The sequence below is a fragment of the Phyllopteryx taeniolatus genome, chromosome 5 (assembly GCF_024500385.1).
Source record: "Phyllopteryx taeniolatus isolate TA_2022b chromosome 5, UOR_Ptae_1.2, whole genome shotgun sequence".
Lineage (NCBI taxonomy): Eukaryota > Metazoa > Chordata > Actinopteri > Syngnathiformes > Syngnathidae > Phyllopteryx > Phyllopteryx taeniolatus.
Window position 1 is genome coordinate 30,578,514 of NC_084506.1, and position 22,441 is coordinate 30,600,954.

Consider the following 22,441-nt stretch of genomic DNA (forward strand, 5'->3'; position numbering starts at 1 on the left):
GAGTTTTTTTTTACTTTTTAATTGTCGTGTCTAACAATAATTTTGTTATTCCACGCTGGGACGTTTTGTATGGTGTTCAAGAAAGAAAGGTTTTTGAGATCAATAAAACGTCTGGATTTAAAACTGTTTCAACAGCGGAGTGACAAAACCTAAGGAACTAAAATACTTTTGGAGTCAAATATTTGTACAACTAGAATTAAATTGTCCTTGTTTTAAAAAAATATGTATTTACGTAACGGTTTACATTTGTAGCAATCAGCCACGAGGGGCGCCAATTTAGTCTCAACTGGGAAGTTTTCAAGCATTACCAAAGTCAGTTCTAGAAGTGGATTCATACAAATATAAAGTTATGCAATACAAAATGCATGTAGGGCAGCACAGTTGTAGTGGTTCAAGTCTGCCTCACAGTTCTGGATTGGAATCTTGACTGACTCGGGCCTTTGGACATTGGATGGGTTTTCTCCAGCTTCCGCTCACATTCTACACGTTAAATTAATTGGTTGTCGATATGATTAACTGGCGACCAGTCCAGGGTGAACATCACCTCTCACCCAAAGCTTCGGCCCACCCTGGTTGTGACCCTTGGCTGACACTATGCTACGAAAGTAAATAAAGATGGAATGTGATAGTGAATCTAATAATATACCATACAATATAATAAAATACAGTGTTGACAATTTAGCTAAGAATAAATACAATGCTGAATCTTGGGTATGCAACACAGCTTTATTGAAACCCTTTAGGCCTACCGCACACTGCAAAATGCTGTCGAACCCAACTGGACCAGACCATCGCATTAAAAATAAGTTGTCGACTGACCCCAGCATATTGAGCGATTGGATATAAGGAAGCCCTGAACCGCGAGCCTCTATTGGGGTTTGACGCTGTACATACAGTATATTGTACTTTATCTTATTTATCCAACCATAAAAAGATAGATTAACATTTAAGGAAGAAGCAGGTTGCTGAAGAGAGTGGATGGAATTACTCAGAGTTGCATGTACTGCGTTGCATACATTCTGGATACCAGCTTCACTTTTTCCATTATCAGGCACCTTACAAATTATAAATATTAAGTATTGATGTAAAACTGAAAGATCTGATGCTTCATATACTGTATGTGGATCAGCCTCTCATGAAAACAGTTGCCAAACCACGCTCACTGCGCAACAGTTCAGTCGGGTTCAGCCGCGTCGCTTTGTGTGCGGCAGCCTTTAAGCAACATCAATTTATAAACAAGAAAGGGGAGCTTGTTGAACATAAAATCGTTTTTTTTTTGTTTTTTTTTTCCCAAAACCAAAATGACAACTGAGAAAGGGCTACTCCCATGGATTGGACCAGCAGTGGCAGGTGCATTTTAATACAAAAAAATAACTTATGAAATCTTTCAAGTTTCCAGGAATATTGTTAACAAATGGCCTCTGTAAATCGCTGATTGCATTTACAGCTTTGCTTATGTCCAGACTAAAGTATTTTATATTTCCAATATCAAAGCAGCCGCTACCTTTGATTGGAGGAGACAGGAACAATACCACTGATGAGCATACTGAATAGAGCAAGAGTGAGCTTGGGAAAATGAAGTCTTGATTTTGGAATTTTCAGTGTGGTGCACTTTATTCAGTCATTATGAGAGGCCTTTCAGGATCTCATTGCTTGAGTGCTGCCTCTCGAAGCGCCTCGGGGTCCCTGGCCAGGTCCACGCTTGTAGTTCTGTTGGTAACCATCCTTGAGCATTTAGTGACAAGACAAAGGACATTTTAGGGGGGAGAAAAATCCCTCAAGACCAAAATAAAAAAAAGCTATTACGAAGAGGTCTTTCATACCCTCTGATAATTCCCATTTGAGTAATCCCGTGGTGTGTTGAACTGAGTCTGTCCATAACCAGAGTTGGGAGTGTTGGCAAAAGGAGGACGATAACCTTCATAGCCACCTAGAAATTAAAATGTTTAACTTGGTACACTTCTTTGCACTGACAAAAAAATTATATTTTTTCAGAAATGTAAATGTAAATAAATGCGCATGTTTTGTCCAAATAAATTTCTCAACAAAAACAGAACCACCTCCACAATGTGTGTTTGTGACTGTACATATACCATGTACCATCATTATTAAACTTAGTTCACAAACATTCCAAATAAAACAGACTTTTGTTCTGGAGTGTTATACAGGCAATAAAGAATACAAAGTCAACGAGAGCGAAACAAAACTTTCTCAGCTAACCTCTGAACCCATTGGATGAGCCTCTGTAGCCGTTGATCATGCCTCTGGCATTGCGGGGTCCACCGCGTGACATCCCTCTGCTGTTGTAGAAGGACTGAGGCTGCCTGTTGAAGCCTGGGCCTTGCTGCGAAGGCTGCTGATGGCCTCCAGACTGCTCTTGGGAATGGAAGGGACCAACTATTTTAAGACAAAATATAAGGGTGAAAAATCAAACTTAAAGCACCAAGTAAGTAAGGACAGGGTGGGGGGGGAAGGGTGCCCACCAGGTTGCAGTTGTTCTGGCTGCATCTCAGCTGGTTCGACAGGATGTTGAGGCTGGTTGCTGAAGGCCTGGTTGAAGCTGTTCTGGTACTGGCCGGGCTGGCCCAAAGCCTCTGTCTCACTCGCAGGCGGGACGGGGGCATTGAGGTTGAACACCTAACGGGACAAAAACAAAACATTTTGGTGAAGACAAAACCAGAGAATATGTCATTGGAGGAAAAGTTCTGCATATTTTCAAAGCATCCAGCTACAATGCGATGAGACGGCACATGAGGACTCCAAAAGCCGTTACCAATAATATGGTAGTACAGTGGTACCATGATTTACAAGTTTTAAGTTGTTCAGTGACCAAGCACTTACTCACTTTACTTGTATATCAACTGCAGCAAATTTTCCAATTGAAATACAAATCATCTATCCCTGCCCTTCGAAAAAATGTTTTTGTTTTTTAAATTAAAATAAATAAATAAATAAATCACTATTGCATAAAAATATAAAAAAAGAGAATGTACAGAAATGCACTTGTTTTATAAATTGTTATGACTGTGCATACTGTAGTAATCCTTCGTTTGATTTATAGTGAGTGACGTCAGGACCTGGAGTTGTGTTAGCTGGTTAGTGCGTGTGCGAGCATCTGGGCGTGAGTTGTGGCTTACAGCACCTCTTTCCGAGTGTTCTCAATTTGCATTTGTGTTTGATTGTTTGTCTTGTCCCCCCCCCAAAAAAAACGGCTGAAAATGCATCGGCGAATGTGGCTCTCCTTGTCTGCATGCGAAGGCATTAGAGGCCTCTGCACCTCTTTACCTTTGTATTTGTGCTAGTGTTGTCACGATACAATAATTCTGACTTCGGTTCTGCTATACCTACATAAAGTAATTCGATACCGCTACTGAAATTATACCACAGCAAAAATCATCAGCAAAAGCAGTGGCAGAAAAACTGACAAAACCACTTCAAATATTTTTATATTTGTTTTTATTCATTCAAAACATTAAGATAAACTTTTAAAAACTATGTAATAATGGTGTTAGCCTTTTATTAACAGTCATTTAAAAAAAATAATTATATCAATACCTGCATTATCATATATATGACAAGAATTGTGTGTTTGTATGTATATAAAATTGTATATCTATATACAGTACATGCATAGGGTTGGGCATCATTTGAATTTGAGTGAATCCGGTTCCTTATTTCGATTACAAACGATTTTCGATTCATATTCTTTTAGGGGGCTGGGTCAAAATGTTTGTAAGGTTTAAATAAAGGGTGCCCAAATTACGAACATCCATTTTCTTAGCAGCCCACAGCAGCGACTAAAATGAACATTTGACTCGGGGTTCTTTATAACCAGTATCAATATCAAACCGATCAACTAAAAGGCAATGTGTGTGGAACTAACCCAATTGACTTAATATTCATTAATTTTTCAGCTAAAAGTTAAATATAGCATTGTTAAAAAAGTTATTTGGGACAGTTTCATCACATCAAATGGTTTTATATGTGCAAGTTTTAACTTGACTTCCTGTTTTAAGCTTGTAGCCTTTTATTTTGAAGGGTACGCATCGGAAGTCCACTTTTTGGCACAAAAAGTAACTCCACACGGGATCAGTGATTTTATTTTATTTTTTCAATGGATAGAATCAAATGCTGGGATAGGCTCCAGCACGCCCGCGACGCTAGTGAGGAGAAGCGCAATGGATGGATGGATGGATGGAACCAAATGCTATAAAACGCTGATTTCTTTCCCTACCCACCGATGAGGTTAGTGTTTGTGATACTGTGAGACAACCTCTTTTGACTTTGTGACTTTTGTCCCAATTTATTGTGATGTAAAGTTGCTACGGTGAAGTTTTAGCTCAATGTTAAGCTTACGTTGGTTTGAAGACTAAAATAAACGCTAAAAACCATTAGTGCAAAAGTGCAACCAACCGTTTACCTTGTTAGCTGTCTCAATGTTGGCACAGATGTATTTTATTGTTTCATTCAGCACGGTGTTGGCTGAGGCTCGGAGCTCGTCAGACGCTACACATCGTGAAGGCCTCCTTTGCACAATATAATCTTATTCCAAGTCTTGCACTGAGGTGACTGGTCATTCATTTTCACAAAGTAAAGACGCACTTTTGTTCACCGCCACCGTTGTGCACAAGCACGTCTTTGTGCGTGCTCTTCTTCGTTGGTTTTTGCCACTTCTTCGGGGTGGGCGGACTGTAGAAATCGAAACGGGGAACCAAGATTTTTAAATGTGAACGATTCCGGGAGAACCGGAACGTTAGTCCCAGTTCCAATTGGTTCTCGATTATTGATGCCCAACCCTATAGATGCATGCTACATACAGTTAGACTTTACACCGATCTGATCGGTGTCGGCCGATAATTAGCATTTTATGCTGATCGGGTGATCAGCTTTAATGTCATAATTTGCCGATCCGATCAATGACGCCATTGATCAGCTCCCCAAAAGACATTTACTCCACGTCGCCATCCTCGACAGTATATTTGAATTCAAAAGCTAGTTTATTTTTAGCCTTGCCGCATGTCTTTTGACGTAGTACTGTAAATATCTGACAACCAATAAAGTTATTTTTTTTAAAACATGTCGGTGGTACGGGACAGACAACACGTAATGCCGGGATCAGACTACAAGACAAATTTGGTCTTTCACGATTGCACTATGTCAGACTACTGCAATAAAATCGTGTATTCCAATACCACCAAATCTATTCTTTTACGATCATATCTTGTCAACTCTAACGCGACCGGATACGCTCGTTACCAGGCCAACGACGCGTGTATTATAAAAATTCCCCAAAATGGGGAAAAACGTGTGCTGGTGGTCACCGGTGCTCGGGAGATTACGTTCATTTAAGGCTTGCTTGAGGTATGTTCACGTACTGTTAATACGATACGGCTCGCAAGCAGGCAACAAAATGTTATGTAGCCTAGGAAGCTACTGCTAGCACTAACAGTTGTGCGTAAACATGCTGGCATTCTGTTGAATCATGCTCTAAAGTTTTGGTGTATGAAGTAATTTCATTATAATAAAGTCATTCAACTATAGTAAGTTAGCTCCTATTATTTCTGTCATGTTGTAATGTTGGTTTGAACTGACTGATTAGAATACATGACGTGACTAGAGAAGTGATTTCCAACGTTTATGGAGCCAAGGCACATATTTTACAATTGGAAAATCTCATGGCACACCAACAAAGAAAAATGTCACAAAAAGTAGATGCACAGTAATTACTGTATATACTTCCTGCCATCAAATAGAAGAGCATTTATTTTTTCTGTCACTATGCCTCACTGGCATAAATAGAGGAACAAAGATACATTATTTCTTGTAAATGAATAATTTTTTGAGCAGTTAAGTAAAATTTGATAATTTCCCATGGCACACCTGTAGCTTGCTCATGGCAGACTAATGTGGCACGGCACACTGGTTGGGCATCCCTGGATGAGAGAATACTTTTGAAGGTACTCAGTATACAGTACACAAGTATATACAGTAAAGGAAAAGTCATTTTAATAGACACATTGCTCCATCTTGTGATCGGTTATCATTTTTTTAAACTCGCTGATTGGCCCGAAAAATCCTGATTGTGTTAAGCCTATACACAGTCATGAAAAACACAATCATTCATGTTTCTTCTCTTTCTTGTTCATTATAATACCTGGTGCCACTTAAGGCGGTTTAGGTGTACAAAAGCTTAACTGTATCATTAAATATAATTTAAGAAAACTATGGAAAATGGTTAGAGATCAGCTCTTATATTCAACTCTTATGAGCTATTTTTGTTATCATTATATTGTTCCAAAGAAAGGTACATTTAGTTGCACCTGTCATTAAAAATGAATAAGAAACAAGGTCTATTTTATCCATGACTATATTATTTCTATTTCTATATTTATATGAACTTTACTTGTACTTAACACTGTTTTGCAAGCTTTTACTGTACAGTATTCTTGTATTTGACTGCATTTAATTTCTCTCATTGTAAGCACAATACATGTGCACCCACTCAATGCAGTGCTGTTTTTCTATTGCATATGAGGCCATGACACTCAAAAAGTGGATCTTTTTGCTCCACTTGGATAATAAGTCGTTTTCCTTTTGCCTTCAGGGGGATTTTAATTCTTCTTGCCGTGGTCTCTGACGAGGAGTATAGGCTGTATCTGGGTAGGAGTGCTCCAAGCTGGGCCTCCGTGCGGTGCGCACGTGTTCTAAGTCGTCTCTTGCTATTGATCTCCTGCTGGTAACACGGACTGTTGTGTGTATCGAATGCTGAGTTTCCCTAACAGCACAGGAGAATCCACTGCATATAACTGACTTTGCTCACATAACCTTGTGAGCTACAGACTCTTGAGGTTACGTCCCGGGGGCTAACGCAAATGCGTGCTAACTTGTCCGCAGGAGGCAGAAGCTAGTCGGCAGTTTGAAGCCATTTCATTCTTCCGGCTCCCACATAGTAGCACGCACACACAACTTGCCGGAAGACATCGGTACTTGGTGCTACACTAATTTGTGCTCCAATAAATCCCACAAAACTAAACAAAGATTCTTTGACTGTCGTGATGAAGCATGGGGACAAAATGGTCTTACTGTTTGCATTGACTGGAATGGTGCTGCGTTGACATTGATCCCGCTGCTGTGAGGAGCTTTGGGGACGGGCTGGTAGACTGGGGCCTGTGAGGCAGGGGGGAGAGACGTGGAGGGGGGAGGCTGCTCTGACGGCAAGGACATGGACGTCTGTCAGGAACAAAGAGAAATTATCAAATGTTTTTGTCTCACTCATGAGCAAACTAATAAGGGTCAAATGATTTGATGAAACACTGCTGCATTTGAAGTGCATGTCTACGTCACCCTTTGTAGCTCTTTGAAGAGACAATGGAGCTTTGCAAGAAAAAAACGTATGCATGTATCCATCCATCCATCCATTTTCTGAGCCGCTTCTCCTCACTAGGGTCGCGGGAGTGCTGGAGCCTATCCCAGCTGTCATCGGGCAGGAGGCGGGGTACACCCTGAACTGGTTGCCAGCCAATCGCAGGGCACATACAAACAAACAACCATTCGCACTCACATTCACACCTACGGGCAATTTAGAGTCTCCAATTAATGCATGTTTTTGGGATGTGGGAGGAAACCGGAGTGCCAGGAGAAAACCCACTCAGGCACGGGGAGAACATGCAAACTTTAATTTGTGTCATACGAACCGAATCATGGTACAGTTTTTCCTTGGTTACCTGGATGGGGTCGATGGTTTCTGTTGGTCGGGAATCTGGCGTATGCGAGGTCTGATACATGGGTGGTGGTGTTGCGGAGACAATGGGTCCCTGCAAACAGAATCAAAGTCAAACATGCCTTCTTGTTCAGACTGGATTGACACAAAACAAAAAAAACATGGATTGTCGAGTCACTTACGTGTGCGGCCTCAGCTTGGACAGGAACAGTGTTGGGTTGTGATAGCCGTGGGTCGGGATGAACTAAAAGACATTCAATTAAAGGCTTTGTCAAAAATCGCTCAGAGTGCCATCCCGATGACATTCCTCTTCTTCTGGCTTACCTGGAGGACACATCATCTGTGGCAGCTCCAAGGTCTGACCGGGCTTCATGGGCTGGGCCGATACAATGGCGGGGTCGATGGGTTGCCCGTCAAACTCCAGCATGGAGTCCTAATACCAGAGCTCAAATTAGCATTGTGCCAAAAATACCAGCCATCAATCCATTTTCTAAAGTGCGTGTCCTCATTAGAGTCACAGGTGAGATGGAGCCTATCCGGGCTGACTTTAGGCAAGACATTCAAGAGGCGGGGTACACTCTGGTCTGGTCACCAGCCAATCACAAGGGACATTTCTCCACAGACAACCGTTAACCCTCACATTTTACATTTTGAGTCTCCAATTAACCTAACATGCATCCATTTGGAATGTGGAAGGAAGCTAGAGTACCTCGAGAAAACCCTCACAAGACCTTGAAGAACAGAACTGAACCGACTTGTGCACAGTGTTGTCTTGCTAAACATATCATCTAGCCATACTACCTGCATGAAGTTGTACGTTCCCTGCATCTGTGCCATTAGGTCCTGCACCACCTGCTTCCTGACCATGGGGTCAGTTAGCGGGGCAGGAGCCACCAGGCTCAACGGGAGGGTCTCCATAGCAATAGGGGGAGGGGCCGGCTGCACGGGCTGCTGCTGCTGCTGCATGGCAGCGATCACCTGCGAGGCACACAGAGAGCAGATAAAAGGAATTAGTAGTCAAGACCCAACCTGGGCAAAGTACGGCCCATGGGTCATATAAGGCCCGTACAGTCTCTGAACCAACTCTCTCAGTTTTTATTAAGTCAAAATAAAACGTAACATGCTTTAATATACGGTAAACCAGCCTCCATCACAGAGGTTACATTGCAGATCGCCCTGTGAGAAGTGAAAATCTGCAAAATAGAAATACCCTATTTTAATAAATAAGGCATGTTTTTATAACATATGAAGTACAGTGGTACCTCGATAAAACGGACCCCAATGCAACAATTATTCGATAAAACAGACCGTCGGGACCAAACTTCTCCAAAAATAGTTGACAAATTATAATTATAACAGCATATACGAAGTAGCATCTTATTGAAACAATACAATTTAATGATTGCTATAAATACATTAAATGAATATGGATAACAACATGTCAGATCTCTGTCGGAACAATTATACATTATTCGTGCACTCACTGAAGCAGTTTTGCCATTCTGCACTCACTACCTGCATATCTGTTGTTGACCAATACTGGCTACTCATGCGCTTGAGATGTGTCTGCACTATTTGCACAACTGACACTGTTCAAGATTATCGCACTACTAGTCACTTTAAACTGCTTTAATTTCTTGAAGTCTGCGCCATTTGCACATTACCGGTAATCTTTCATTGCTCTTGACTTGAGTCTTTCATTGACTCTCCGTACTGTGTTTTTAAGTCTCAAAAGTACTTCCTGTCAATTGGCTGTCTGTTGTCGTACTAGAGCGGCTCCAACTACCAGAGACAAATTCCTTGTGTGTTCCTCAGAACTGTGAGGCAGATGCTCTAACCAGTCGACCACCGTGCCGCCATTTTGTACTAGGGTTATAAAATTCAGAATTTAACCTAAATGAAAAATGTTAAATCAGAAAAATTCTAAAATCGAACAAATCAGATTTCAACCATGCGCCCGGAAAAGATTGTGTTTAACCGAAGATGTTCCACTGTCATAAAACAAATAGTAAGAAATGAAATTACTAAGTCAAAAAATTTTGCAGTGCACCTCAGTTTCTGTGGTCCACTCATCCCCTTGCTCCAGTTCACTGCTGCTGTATGTGCCATCTGGAATGAACTGTCTGTTTACAAACTAGAAGCAAAAAGAAGAAGCAAACATCAGTACTAGAGTCAGTTGCTTTACTGGCAGGAGAAACATTAACTGATAACCTCTTTTGTTTCCACTGCGATGGGTTCTATGTACTCTTCGATAACTTCGGCTTCTGTTAAGAGAGAAACTACTTAGTAAATGCAGAGCTGTCACTTGATGACTCTATATTATACACATTCAGCTGTGTGAACTCGGAAAAGTGGATTACCTGCAGCAACAGGCTGCGACGATTCAGCCGCTGTTTCTGTTGTCGAGGTTGCTGCTGGCACTTCAACTTCCACTTCTGCCTCCCCCCCGTTCCCCTCTTCCCCCTCCTTACACACTCCATTTTGCTGGGTTGGAACCTGGTCAAAGTAACCGCTCAGCAAAACCTTGTCCAACTTCTCCTTCAGTGCCTTGTCTAAACAGACAAATTGCAAAAGTAGAAATATTATAAAAACCACTGATGAAAAGTGAATTGTTTTGCAACAACTGTCAGTATTGTAAATTCATAAATTTATCATCTGGGCTTGCATCAGGACTGTAATATAACTATACGGATGACCACCGGGCACCCATCGACATCAAAATTGAAGAAATACAATTTTGGCCAATAAAGAAATCTGAAGTGGTGTTACAAACCAGTATTTTTAGTACCAGTATAACATAAGTGACTGAAAGTGACACGCAGACACTGTGTGTTTGAGTGTGTGCGTCTGTGTGTGCCACTCAAACAAAAAACACATAAGGACAGGTCATAATAGTCACAGGGATATATTCTTTTTAATCTGTGAAAAACGAGTTAATGTTTCATCAAGACGTTATTCTTCTCTCTCTCTTTTTTTTTTTTTACTGAAAATGTGTAGCTCCATGCATGCATTGCACCACACTGCCCCTTCGTCGAAGTCGTAGTCTCGCGCACAAGATAGTTGGTAAATAAGCAATAATTGATGAATATAAGTAGCGCACGACATTTAGATCATTGTAACGGAGTAAAAGTAGTGTTACTTCTTAATCCAAAGCAGGTCCCGAGCCCAAAGGTGGAACCTCAGGCCGCATATTAGTTTGCCGCGGAGTAATATTCACAATTACATCCCTGTGTTTATGGTGGATGTGTGGAATGGATATAGCTGCCAGTGTTCAAGGAGTACAAAACAGCCTATGACCACAGCGACCTCCCCCCCCCCCCCAAAAAAAAAAAAAACTCATCGGATCTATACGATTCACATAAGTGGCCTATTTTGAGTTCAAAAAAGCAAATTTTGCCAAAAGGAAACTGATTTGCATGTATCTTCTTCTTTTCCTTTCGGCTTGTCCCGTTAGGGGTCGCCACAGCGCGTCATCCTTTTCCATGAGAGCCTATCTCCTGCATCCTCCTCTCGAACACCAACTGCCAACATGTCTTCCCTCACGACATAAGACATTTTTTTTTCGGTGGAAAAAGCAGAAACAGGTTGGAAGGTGAGCCAACGACTGCGTTCTGCACACTCTGCAATGGCACCTGACGAATGACTATGAATCAAATGTATTTTCCAGATAGCAAATAGATTATCATGCATAGACTATTCGAATATCCAATTATAAGCAGCAGCTTTCCCGAGCAGATTTTCACTTGACTGCAGTTGTACACTGCAAGCCAGGAACACCACATAATCTGGAATCTGGAATACAATGGTGAATTGTTAGGGACTTCATAACAAGCAATGGCATTATTCTAGCTGGAGAACTTCCAATCTTTTCCACTATATTCACTATAAGAAGTTTATCAGTAAGAGCATCATCCCAGGTCACCAAATGGACTCCACACACTGAGGTGAATTGTTTGATATGAATGCCACCACAGTACTGGTTTGACCAGTGTCCCAGCAGTGTAGGGCCACTGATCTAACCAGTGAAACCACAGGGGACAAGGCTGCTGGCTAAGTGCCCCGCTGCTGAGTCAGGATAAGCTCATAGTGCCCAGTCCCCCAGAAGTAGAATGGGAAAGCAAAGGGAGACCTGAGAATGCAGTGCACAAATATCCCTAAACCCTCGTTATTCATATCACACACACACACACACATGCAGTAGTGAACAGTTCTTCCGGATTAGAACACACCAATTTTATGACCACAAGTAGGCAAATATAGTTATCATATTTGACATTTTGGTGTAAACAACTTCCCGAGTTTTTCTAAGAATAGTGGAGCCTTTGAAGGTGAACACATTCCATTCCAAACAACTTTTCACAATAGAAAATAATAAAATGTTACTTAACTGTGCAGGCAATGTTTAGGTAACATTTTCAATTTCTTAACAGACATAAAACTGCAAAAATAAGTGGAGAAATGGAAGGGGGGCGTTTCCGCGACACGCTGCCCCGGCGTACCACGTGACCGATTCAAGAAGCGCTTCGGATTTTGCCGCGAGGTTTGACAGCAATGCAATCCCCTCATGCGGGCTCCATTCAAAATGTGATTTGTGGTCCGCTCAGAATTTGGATAAAGATTTTATACTACTGGATACTAGAGTTTGTAGAGTGTTAATAGAAAGTATTGGCGATAGTTGGAAATCTACTCGGGCAGAGAGTATAATGGACATTTTATAAGAAAAAAAAATGAAAAAGGTGGGCTGCCGGCCACCATTTTGACATTCCTGGCTTTTAGCCCAGCGGTTACTGCACTAGACTCTCATCCCAGTGGACGGCTGTCACGTGGGTTCGAGCCTCACGCAAGACCACCTTCAGACGCATTAAGTTTATCAAAAGCTGCATTTTTTTTCATGGTTTCTCACTTTATCTAAAGGTGAGGTGTTTATTGTTCCAGGGAAATAGGGTAACATTAACTCAAGTTATATTATCTTGCTCTTGCATTTTTTGTAGACAGCAGCATCTTTATCTTTTATCTATCATCTTTCTATTTTCAAAGGCTGATTAAAATATAATTCACTTAAAACAAAAAACTCTTGAAAAACTTTTTTCTGAATAAAAATTCTCCCGTACGCCGACTTCTCCTGAGTCATGACGCTGAGAATGGTGACGTGGAAAAGAATGAAGCCAGTCAAAGCAGCACCCAAGACTGACGAACATGGAAAAGACCGCAAATGAAAACAAAATTGTCTTACCCGATGTTGTTTTATGTAGAAAAGTGGGTTCCCTAGACAGCAAGAAGTATTTCCAAAGCAAGTTCTTTGAAAACAACCTCATTTTACAAGGCTCTCAGCTGTGGCAAACTTCAGGAACAGCCGGGTAACCTCAGCGCGTATCCGGAAGTGTTTCTACTTTTCTTCGGTTTTGTGAGATTACGTGTGATCACCGAGACAGGCGGTGCAACAGAATCTTCAGTGTGTTTTCTGATGTGTTGAGATTATCCGAGCAGACTACTCACGACGATCAAAACTGTTGAATGCCCAATATTTCATCTTTAGGTGAGGGGTCTGTTGCTGATAAAAAAATATGTTCAGAGTGGAAAGATCTTGTGTGTACCAGGCCTAAGATGTAACGCCAAGACAGTGCAGTTCAATTCTAGAGTCTACCAGAACTGAGCAATGAAGCAGTTTTTTTTTTTTTTTATTGTTTTTTTTGGAGTTCATTGCTAAATCTAGCATGCAGGATTGTGTATTCGTTTTCAGGAACAAAGGTTAATTTTGTATGGAAGCAGAACCTTTTATTTTCAGTGACAGTTTTTCTTGTTGCATACTAATTTTAAAGGGAATACTTTAGTTGATTTATTGATGTTAAATGGTTGAATATTTAAAATGTTATATTAAAATGTATAAACGGTTGTGTTTAAAGGGCTACTGTCTCCAAGTTTTGAAAAATGTCATCATTTGCTTTTGCTTTTTATTGAAGGGAAAATACATTCTTAAAATCAGTTATCGGATAAAAAAAAAAGATTGGGAGATTTTATTTTAAGGCCATATCACCCAGGCGTATTGTCTCTTATTTTCTTCTTTTAATAACCTACGACCAGCATCCCATTTGTGGTTCCAAGACGTGAAAAACGACGTACCGCCTGTCAACATCAGGTTCCTGACTGCTGTGCTGCACATCATCTGCTAATTTGTGCTGACAACAGGTTAAACCACTTGTTGGTCATTTAAAGTTTTGCCTAATTGCTTGACGATTTGTCCCAGCTTTCCCTTTCGAGTGAGGACTTACATGTTGTGCCAACCACAGCCTTGTCCTTGCCTTCCAGCAGGTCCCAAAGGTGCGCAGTCACCTCCTCATACTGGTCAACCAACCTGAGAGGATGAGAATAACAGAGCTGCCAATCTATCGAAATTCCTTTGCGGAACAATTTGTCTGAATTTCCATATTTTCAAAATTTTGTCAAGAACATTACCACAGGACAGTTATTACAGTATATTGTTGAATAGGATCAAAATAATTTAGCATACTGTACAATTGCACAACATAACCATGAATCAGAATCATCTTTATTTGCCAAGTATGTCCAAAAAACACAAGGAATTTGTCTCCAGTAGTTGGAGCCGCTCTAGTACGACAACAGACAGTCAATTGACAGAGAACACTTTTGAGACATAAAGACATTGACAAACAAAAAACCAGTCACTGAGCAGTAAAGGGTTGCTAGTTATCTGGTAATCTGGTAATGACGGTACACTCTGACTCTATAATCGGAATCGTTGCTAAATTATGGCTTCAATAGTTGTTATTTTAATGTTTGTATTGCATCAACCTTGTTTTCCCAGACGCAGTTCCAGCCTGAATCAAAGTATATGAGATTTCGACTTGGCAGTCAAAATTCACTAATTTATTTTTTAACTTTGGTTTAAAAATAAAAATAAAAAAGTATATTAAATCAGATTAATCAGATCTCAAATGTCAAAATCCAAACTCTGCACTCTTATTTATTCAAGCAAACAAATAACATGGCCATATATTTCTATTTTCTATATCTACTATTGCTACTGAAATGATTACCTTCCCTATTGTAGGACTAATAGAGGTTATATTACAAATATTTATTTTTAACAATAATATACGTTTAACCTGATCCCGTTCTCAGATGACACCTCCAGTGACGTATTTATTCATTTCCGGTTCAGGGGCCATCTTGTGAGGCCGCAAATTATTTCACATTTCAATCTCCAGATGCGTATTATTGACTTGTTATTTTGTTGTTCAAACTTGGTTACTCGCTGCTGTAACGCAGTTCTAGCCAGACCTATGTGACAAATGAACTGTATTTCCCAATCACTTATTTTGTTGTTTTGCGACTTAGCTTAGCTTTGCCGACCCACTCCTCGCCCTTCGTGATAACGTAAACGACAAAAAGAAGCATGGTAAGAAGTGTAGCTTATTCACCACCATGGAGGCGATGATTAGTGTATTACAATGCGGTGACAGCGGACGCAAAGAGAACTTTCGCCTCCGCGCCTTGGAAGCCAGGGCGGCGCGGTGGGGGCGAGGTCGCGTAATAAAATAGCGTACCACCAAGCAGGCCCCCCCCCTCTCTTTTTGTCACGGTGGCCACACACAGCACTGTACTGGCCAGTAATGTCGGACGCTGGATGTTTTCAGCGTTCAGTGATTTCCGTAACAAATACAGACGTTCCGTAACATTTGGCAGCTCTGGTATAAGTTACTTTAAAGAAAGAGTTGTTTACAATAACAAGCAAGAGGACTCGCACATATGTCAAAACAGTTCCACCAACCTGATTTTTTGGTCACGGTCTGGCCCCACCAACTTGTAGAACTCATCGAAGCCCGCCAGTTCCACATCTGTGAACAGCATTGAGCCCCCGAGTCCCTGCATCAGGTCCTGCCGCACAGTCTCGTCTCCCAGCCGATCCAGGAGGAACTGCAGCTCCAGAACAGTCTTCAGCCTCCTCTGCTCTGCCTCCTCACGCTGCAGCTGCTCTCGTCGGGCGGACTTCTTCACTGCCTTCTGGATCTGATGACAAATTCACAAGAAGCACTACGATTTGCACTACTATTCGTACACCCTGAATGAAGAATAGCCCCTAAAATCCACAACCCTATCCTTACATCTTGACCAAGAGCAATGAATGTCTTCTGCAACTCTCGGGCAAATTCCAAGTTATTAATGACATCGTGGTATTTGCTTAGGGCCTCCTGATGTGAGAAAGGAGTGAAAAATAAGTAATTCTTGCCATTATGATGTACAAATGTATGAACATTTGTTCTCACCAGCTGGTCCTGGTTAAGACACTCGCCTTTATCCTTTCGGATTTGATAATCGTCCAGTTTGCTCTGTAACAGACAAAGTTACATTTTGTTTTACAGGTGAAATGTGAACAAAGGCAAATAATTTCAGTCAAGAACAAAGAAAATAAACGTACTGAAGGAAGAAAGCCAGAAAAGTAGTTTTAAATAACGGAAGTGTGCAAAATAAAGTGGACCTGAGGGAAAGAAGGGGGAATGAAGGAAGGCAGAAGGTAAAGGGGGAGGAAAGGACAAGAAGAAAAAACAGGTCTGAAATGGAAGGATGTGAGGAAGGAAGGAAGAAAATCTAGTTAAAATGACAGAAGGAAGCATGAATAAAAAACTGGTGTTACAGAAGGAAGTAAAGAAGACAAAAGTACTGTATGTTGAACTGAAGGAAGGAATTAGTTCAGGAAAGAAAAGAAGGCTAGGGGAAAAAACAGGCTTGAGAAGAAGAAAGACTAGAACGCACTCAAAAGGTGCAAAGCAGCATTCAGTGAATGAAAAGCTGCAAGGATGCAAGAAGAAGAAAAAAACAACAACGTTGAAGGAAGGAGGTGATGAAGGAAAATACGCCAAGATAAAATGAAGAGATTTTCTCCGGGGACTCCGGTTTCCTCCCACATCCCAAAAACATGCATGGTAGGTTAATTGACAACTCTAAATTGCCCGTAGGTGTGAATGTGAGTTTGGTTGCATGTGCCCTGCGATTGGCTGGCAACCAGTTCGGGGTGTACCCCGCCTCCCGCCCGATGATGGCTGGGATAGGCTCCAGCACGCCCGCGACCCTAGTGAGGAGAAGCGGCTCAGAAAATGGATGGATGGATGGGTGGAAAATGAAGAGATTTCAAAGGTTATACAGACTTGTGGCCGACCCTGAATAACACTATTACTAGTATCAGAATGGGTGTCTGCCTCGTCACACGCCGTTTACCTTTTTCTTCTCTATGTTGCGTGCCTTCTTCTCCATGTTACGTGCTTTCTTATCAATGACTTCGAGCACTTGCTTCAGGATTTCAGATGGCCTGCCGAGCGCACTGCTGCCCACTACAACTGGAGCGGATCCCACATCTGGGCTGGCAGACTGCGCTGTCCCATTGGCTTTCATCGCAGAGGGCATCTGACAATAAGTTTACAATTTTAAAACCCAAGATTGGTTGGCTCAGTGATTTTACACTTCAAGAAACGAGCTAAATTGAATGAATCACAAAAGTCAAGCAAATTGTCAACTGAGAAAAAAAAAAAAAAAAGACATTGTTAAACGAACATTACAAACAAGCAATGATGTTTTTAATAATGAAGGGACAAAGACACTTCATGATGATGGAGTAGACGGATGTCTCGAAAATCGTAACAGTGGACTCATGATGTCTTCGCCAAACACTTTGGGAGCAAAATAGTCCCAATGGCACAGTTTTACACGACAGAGCTGTGTTCTAACCTTAATGTGATCAACTTCACCAAGCAACCTATTAACTTAAGCCACCGTTACCTTAACCGCTAAAATAAGTCAAGTATTGAGGAATAAACGTTGAGCCTTCTAGATTGGCTTTATTCTCGCTATTTAAACGACACAATAATGAAAGTGGTTTAATGGGATCTTTGGTCCACTGTGGCGAATTGCCCGGTGATGTGTGAGCTTTGCTAAAATGTCCGCACTGCCGTTAGCTTAGCCCGTTAGCCTTTAGCCGTATCACGCACTGCCCGCTCGCCTCGCGGTGCGTGTTTAGCTTAGCAGCCGGTCGGGAGCCTCGCTGCCTCCTCGGAGCACGGTCCGGCATTTTACCCACCTTGTTTTTTTTATATATATATATAGATATATATATCCACCGGGGAGCTTTACGGCGAAATATACGAGACGGTCAAGTTGTTACAGTTGTTCTTTGTAGCTATAGTTTTTTTGTTTTTTGTTTTTTTGACTCCTTGTGGGATCCGCCCCGCCGGCCTCACCGACAACTGAGAAGAAGGAGGGAGACGAGAAACTCTTTATCAAGGCGAATGTCCGTTTTGTGCTGTCGAAGATATGCCTGTCGTCATGAAATTAAAAATACACATTTAAAAACGGCACGGTAATTAATTTTACAAGAAAGCACCGAGCCTATATTTTGAACGTAATTATACGAATTAGAGATTATTTCAATAATACTACACAAGTTCTTGTTGTTGATTTGAATCAGGCATATAAATGTAAGCCTCTTGGAAGAAAATCTGCACAATCATTAGCTTTGATGGGGTTTTGTGGCGGAAACATAAGAAATACCTTAACGTTACACATTTCTGCAGCAGACCATGCTTGTATGATGATATATTTTTGAGAAATAGCACCGTACATTTAATTGTCAAAATTTGATATATTCCTCCCAACCAACAGTAAATACCATAAAGCAATCACATAGTAAAGCATTGTTATTCATTTTATGGCTTGTCTTTTAATGTCATTAAACCAGGAGGTTTAAGGTCTTTCTGTTTTGCTAACATGAATATGGAAAATATCTCCAAAGGGAGAGTACAAGAATTGTGATATATAATACTTATGGACATGAGCGTTTCTAACCCATATTTTTGGGGTGCTTGAAATTCAATATCAGGTCCCCTAAAATTTGAGAGATTTTTAATTTTTTTTTTAAACTATGTCCCTTTTAAACAAGCTAGAAAAAGTGCATAGTGTTTGTCTTTTGTTGTCTTGTTTTCTCACTCCCCTCTAGAAACCTGGTTCTGTTCGACTGATCGAGTCTGATTCTCAATAAATATCCATTACAATACTAAGAAACCACAGCGGCAGCTTAAAAACTCCACTGTTCCAGCATAAAATGGATACGGATCATCCATTTTGCTTGACCTAACAGCCGAACAGGCTTTTGGGGTGGGGGGCGTGGCGGGAGTGCACAACAATACAGTGCTAGGGTGAAACATAATAATTTAGCAACATAAATACAGTAACGCTGTGCCTCCAAAATGGTTTGTTCCACCCAATTCCACTCACGTCTCACTAACTGGGGTCTACCTGCACAGAGCAATATGCTGCCTTCAAGTGATATGGCGTAAGTCTACCTTAAACCAGGTTATGTGTTTACTACTACTCTCCATTTCTCCTTTGCTGTGACTAGGCATTTAGATAACCTTAATCAGATTTGATGGTTTAGTCACAGGCTCTCCCAAAACGTTTATGTTTCTCATTCATAGAAATTGCATTAAATCAATAGAGAAAATCAATAGACAAATCCATGGAATGTTACTACTCTACAAAATGAGGAATAGATAGTTACGTTTTTTTTGTTTACAGTATTTGTTTAGTTGTTTTTTAAAAAAAATGCTCCTCCTTTTATCCAACACTCTATATCTCCATAAATGTCTTGTGTCATGCACGAATTGACGGACATGACCACCGTGGATGTCTTTTATAATAAATGTTAAATTGCAAAGAGACTGTTGTTCCTTGATCCGAAACAGCTTGTACTGTTATGGGTCCATAATGGGTCCCGAGTTATACCAATAGGTGGCAGTCAAGGTCAGCAGTGTTATTGGCAACAACCTACTACACCGATACAGTGCATTTAACAGTGAGGGAAAATACACTACATGTTCATTCACTTGAATGATTTTCATTTACTCACCAGCGTTGACACTGAAATGTTCTCTTGCAAGAATATGCTTTCGCAATAAACCAGAATCTAGGAGGTGTCTAAAGAATGTTGCAAGCAGCCTTCCTTTTCTTTTGCCCAAATAGAGGAAGCAGTTAAAATGGCTGCACAGGCTTTTGACTGCAACGTTCCACTGACAGTGTTTTCTTTGCGGGGATAATTCTGATTATGGGAGGATTGTGAGTACAAGTGAAGATTCCGTTCCAAACAATGACTCATTTCCGCAGCCTGTGGTATTTCAATCAGACAATGACACACCTCACTGAGCACTTTTAAAGGGGTCTCAGGGTAGCTCCTTGGACCTTTTTGATCTTAAGGGTTTCAATTCAACCAGTTTACACTTTCAGAACACACATTGCAGACCCATTGTGACTGCGCTTGATTAGGCAGGAAGTATTTTGATTATTCAAATTAACACAGCCGGAGAAAACCCACGCAGGGGCGGGGAGAACATGCAAACTCCACACAGGGGGTGGGATTTGAACCCAGGTCCTCAGAACTGTGAGGCAGATGTGCTAACCAGTTGTTCACCGTGCCGCCCCTCTTACAAGATGTTTGTTGCAATAGCGGCAACAGATCCTTCAGCAACAGGGAATTATGATAGCTTCTGGTTTCATGTCAGGTCGAATGGTTGGGGGGGGGGGGGGGGGGGGGGGGAAGTGTTTGGCGTGATTTTCTCCTTCTCTGGCGGCTTGGTAAACATGGGATCAACTGGGATATGATCCAGCACACTAGTGAGGACATATTTGTAAAAATGGCCTCAATGTGGAAATAGCAAGCAACATTTCTTTGGTCACATAACGGTTTTATTACTATGCTCTGGGCCTCATCTTGCCTCTATCCTACCCTCTGGCCTTTCTGGCCCGGGTTGACAGGAAGTACTGGATGATTTGGTTGTCATTTTTTGTTGTTGTTTCTTAATAATACACATTTGCTTGGATTGGACAGAGTAACCCGAGATAGTTAAAGATTCCTATGTTTGACATTTGAGTTTAGGCCATCCATCCATGTTCTATTATTTTTCTCATTACGGTCGCAGGTGTGTTGGAGACTATCCCAGCTGACTTTGGACGAGCGGGGGGTACACCCAGGACTGGTTGCCAGTTAATGGCAAGACACACAGGCAAACAACTATTCACACTCACATTCACACCTATGGACAATTTAGAGCAGGGGTGTCCAAAGTACGGCCATCTGTGGCTCGCCGTCCAAATTTTATTCTTTTTTTTTTTTTTTTTAACAATTGACACAGCCCGTGTCGTTTGCCTGCATTGTACTACTTACTTTCCGCACTGGATGGCAAGGCAGGAGAAAAGAAGAAATGCGTTCAAATTCCTCACATGCTTGTTTTTCACAAGTTACAGATCATTCAATAAGTTGTGTTTCGGAATTGAAATAATTTGCTCCACTTTTTTCTATGCGTCAAGGTCAGCTTAATACAGATTGCTCTCGTTTTGGTCCTAGCTTGAATGCGCCCTGTGCGAGACCCCCTTTAGGTGCCCCTGCTGGAAATGCCACCCTGTGCAGCTGCACATATCACACATACCAGAACTGGCACTGCTGGTGGGATACAGTACTGCTGTCCACCTGAAATTTTCAGAATTTGATATTATTTTGGGCATAATCACCTAGTTGTTGTTGTTTTTTTTAATTACAAAATATTATCAAATTGCTTTGCATATCTTTATTTACAATGATGGATTATTGGTTTTAGCATGGTAAATAAATTGAAGGTCAAGAATTTCAAATTGGCCAATGCATCCTTCAATTTTTCTATATGTGGCCCTTGGAAGAAAAAGTTTGGAGACCCAAGATTCAAGAGTCTTATAACCTACTAACATGCATGTTTTTGGAGTATGGGAGGATGTCGGAGGAAGCCCAGATCTGCCATCCGCACCTCAGAACTGTGAGGTTGTCATGCTAACCACTCCTCCATCAAGTAACGGAGTTAAGGCCAAGCTTGTTTTTCATCCCAAGAGTGCAGATTTATCTCTGTCAAGAAGCTCTCCTGGTGCCACCATGCTGCTAACCTTTTTTTCTTCTTGCTCTATATAGCCACAGTGCCTACAGTATGTTGTCCAACAACTGTCAAGCCCAAGGATACTTCAGCCATTGCAGCTCACTGTAGCTGGCTGCCGGTCCGAGGTGCTTTATCTAGTGGTCCAGTCCATCTGCTGTGTGCGTCCCTCCCTCCTGCAGGCAGCCCCCGGCGTGCTGGCAGCAGATAATAGAAGCCAGCAGCTCAGACAACAACTGTGAAGATACGCATGTCACTGTTGTTTTAACAGCGACAACCGCCACAAGGTCGCACATATGGACTGTCACTTCGAGGTTTGACAAGAAATGTTTGGTCTTTTAAAATCAAAAGTAATGGAGTACCAAAAAAAAAACAACAACAACAACTAGTATTTATATATGCATTGATATAGAATATACAGACAGAGGTAGGCAAAGTATGGTACGTCAACCACATACGGCCTGCTCAATTTTTCCCACTAAGCATTTACAATATCAAGTCCTATATTATTTGCTGCAATAATTTAGCAGTGTTTTTCCTAAAATTGGTTAGTTAAAATATATATATATTTTGTAATGAATATTTTTTATTTATTTACCTCTATAGGTTATTGGTTGTGTTGATTGATTTAAATTATAAAATCAATAATATATTAATAAATTACACATTTATACATATACAGTAATTTTTGAGTAAATAATTGTTTGATTGAATAAAGTTGTAAATGATTTGGTACTTTAAATATTTACAAAATACATTCAGT

General features: G+C 41.0%; 1 protein-coding gene across 2 annotated transcripts; it reads right to left on the minus strand.

Annotated features, from left to right (window-relative positions):
- Window positions 1-707: 707 nt before the first annotated feature.
- Window positions 708-17,998, minus strand: caprin1b (cell cycle associated protein 1b). 2 transcript variants are annotated; one of them, XM_061774815.1, is made up of 18 exons: window positions 17,811-17,998; window positions 16,955-17,140; window positions 16,006-16,068; window positions 15,844-15,930; window positions 15,510-15,748; window positions 13,990-14,072; window positions 10,081-10,272; window positions 9,932-9,999; window positions 9,771-9,854; window positions 8,522-8,698; window positions 8,045-8,153; window positions 7,903-7,964; window positions 7,725-7,814; window positions 7,084-7,230; window positions 2,484-2,637; window positions 2,221-2,397; window positions 1,824-1,930; window positions 708-1,725 (listed from the first exon to the last, which is right to left on the minus strand). In XM_061774815.1, exons 2-18 carry the CDS (start codon window positions 17,138-17,140, stop codon window positions 1,639-1,641), a joined length of 2,112 nt encoding a protein of 703 aa, XP_061630799.1. In that variant the 5' UTR covers window positions 17,811-17,998; the 3' UTR covers window positions 708-1,638. The 2 variants fall into 2 exon arrangements, with proteins under 2 accessions (XP_061630799.1, XP_061630800.1); XM_061774816.1 differs by having other exon boundaries at window positions 9,932-9,984; window positions 17,811-17,997.
- Between the last annotated feature and the right edge of the window lie 4,443 nt (window positions 17,999-22,441).